Source organism: Trichechus manatus, unplaced genomic scaffold (genome assembly GCF_000243295.1).
Source record: "Trichechus manatus latirostris isolate Lorelei unplaced genomic scaffold, TriManLat1.0 scaffold00113, whole genome shotgun sequence".
Taxonomy (NCBI): Eukaryota; Metazoa; Chordata; class Mammalia; order Sirenia; family Trichechidae; genus Trichechus; species Trichechus manatus.
Window position 1 is genome coordinate 3,941,923 of NW_004444049.1, and position 1,365 is coordinate 3,943,287.

The 1,365-nt window shown below is 59.3% G+C and overlaps 1 protein-coding gene across 1 annotated transcript in view; it reads right to left on the bottom strand.

The window, feature by feature from the left end:
* Positions 1–1,365, bottom strand: part of CABP4 (calcium binding protein 4) — a 12,434-nt gene that overhangs the window by 9,336 nt on the left and 1,733 nt on the right. The window contains exons 4-5 of the mRNA XM_004383896.1: positions 408–552; positions 5–78 (exon numbers count right to left, since the gene is read on the bottom strand). Of these exons, the coding sequence (XP_004383953.1) occupies positions 5–78; positions 408–552 (219 nt within the window). The remainder of the gene's footprint in view (positions 1–4; positions 79–407; positions 553–1,365) is intronic.

Here is a 1,365-nt window from a genome sequence, read left to right on the forward strand (position 1 = left end):
CAGCGGCTCCCCAAGCAGAGCAGGCGCTGCCTGCTGCAGCTCCGCCACCGTGATCCGTCCGTCTCTGTCCCTGTCGAACTAGGGTCCCGGCAGGCTCAGCGTCTCCCACTCAAAGGGGCCTCTGCCTGCACCCGTCTCCGCTCCTGCCACTTCCTCTGCCCGGATGCCCTCATCTTTGCCCATCCAAGCCCTCTCCATTCCCCCAGCCTAAGACGGGATAGCCCCTTCTCCAGGAAGCTTCCCTGGATGGATTCCCCGGCTGAGAGTGAGCCGAACCCTCTCTGACCCCTCCCTGCAGGGCTGTAGGTCTCCAGGGGGCTGAGGCCCCGGGAGTGCCCTGGCCTGAGCGAGAGGCTAGCGAGGACGCCGTCCGCCCTCCCACCCCACCCACCTGTCCGCGACCCCACCTCTCGAAAGGCGATGCGCAGCTCCCGCACTCCCAACATGTGCGCCGTTTCCTCCCGCAGCTTCGGGCCCATCAGTTCCACGAATTCCTCGAAGTCCACGCGACCACCCACTGTGGACCCAGGCAGAGCGTCACAATGGCCAGGCCTGGGGCCCAAGGGCAGAGTCACAAGGCCAGCGCCTCCCGGCTCTGAGCCCTGGAAGGAACACTGGAGCCCACGCCCGCAGGGGGCAGAGGCTGCAGCCTCTTATCGGGCTGCCGGGGGCCAGGGCTGTTTCTGCTCTCAGGGTGCAGGGGAAAGACAGCAGGCTTTGAGCCAGGCAGCCCCAGGTTCAAGTCCTGGCTCTGCTGCTGACCGTGCTTGACCTTGGGTAACTTACTAGACCTCCTTTCCTGTGCAGGGTGGGGCTAAGACACCCTGCTCCCTGGGTGTCAGAATGAGAGCTCATGGCTATAAAGTGCTAGGGCCCGTTAAACCAGTTGCCTTAGAGTCAATTGCGACTCATAGCGACCCCATGTGTGTCAGAGTGGAATTGTGCTCCATAGGGTTTTCAATGAATGATTTTCAGAAGTAGATGGCCAGGCCTTTCTTCCTAGGTGCCTCTGGGTAGACTTGAATCTCCAGCCTTTCAGCTAACAGCCAAGTGCTTAACCATTTGTACCACCCAGGGATTCCTGGAGCCCATTAGGCCATGGGCATGTGGTCCCTCAGTTCTAAGATACCATCAACTGTAAAAAGCACCAATGGCCCAGTCACACGGATGGGGGATAAAAGAAGCACCACACTATGTTCCCACCAATAGTAAGTCGCACTGATTTTGGAAACTGTAAAGAAAGCGAATGCAGGAGTCCCGGGATGCGGGAATAGTATCTTCTTCTGGGGACAAATCGGCAGATGAGAATCACGCAAGTGCCCATCAGACATTTAGTGCAGACAGCCATGGTCCGGCTCGACAGGC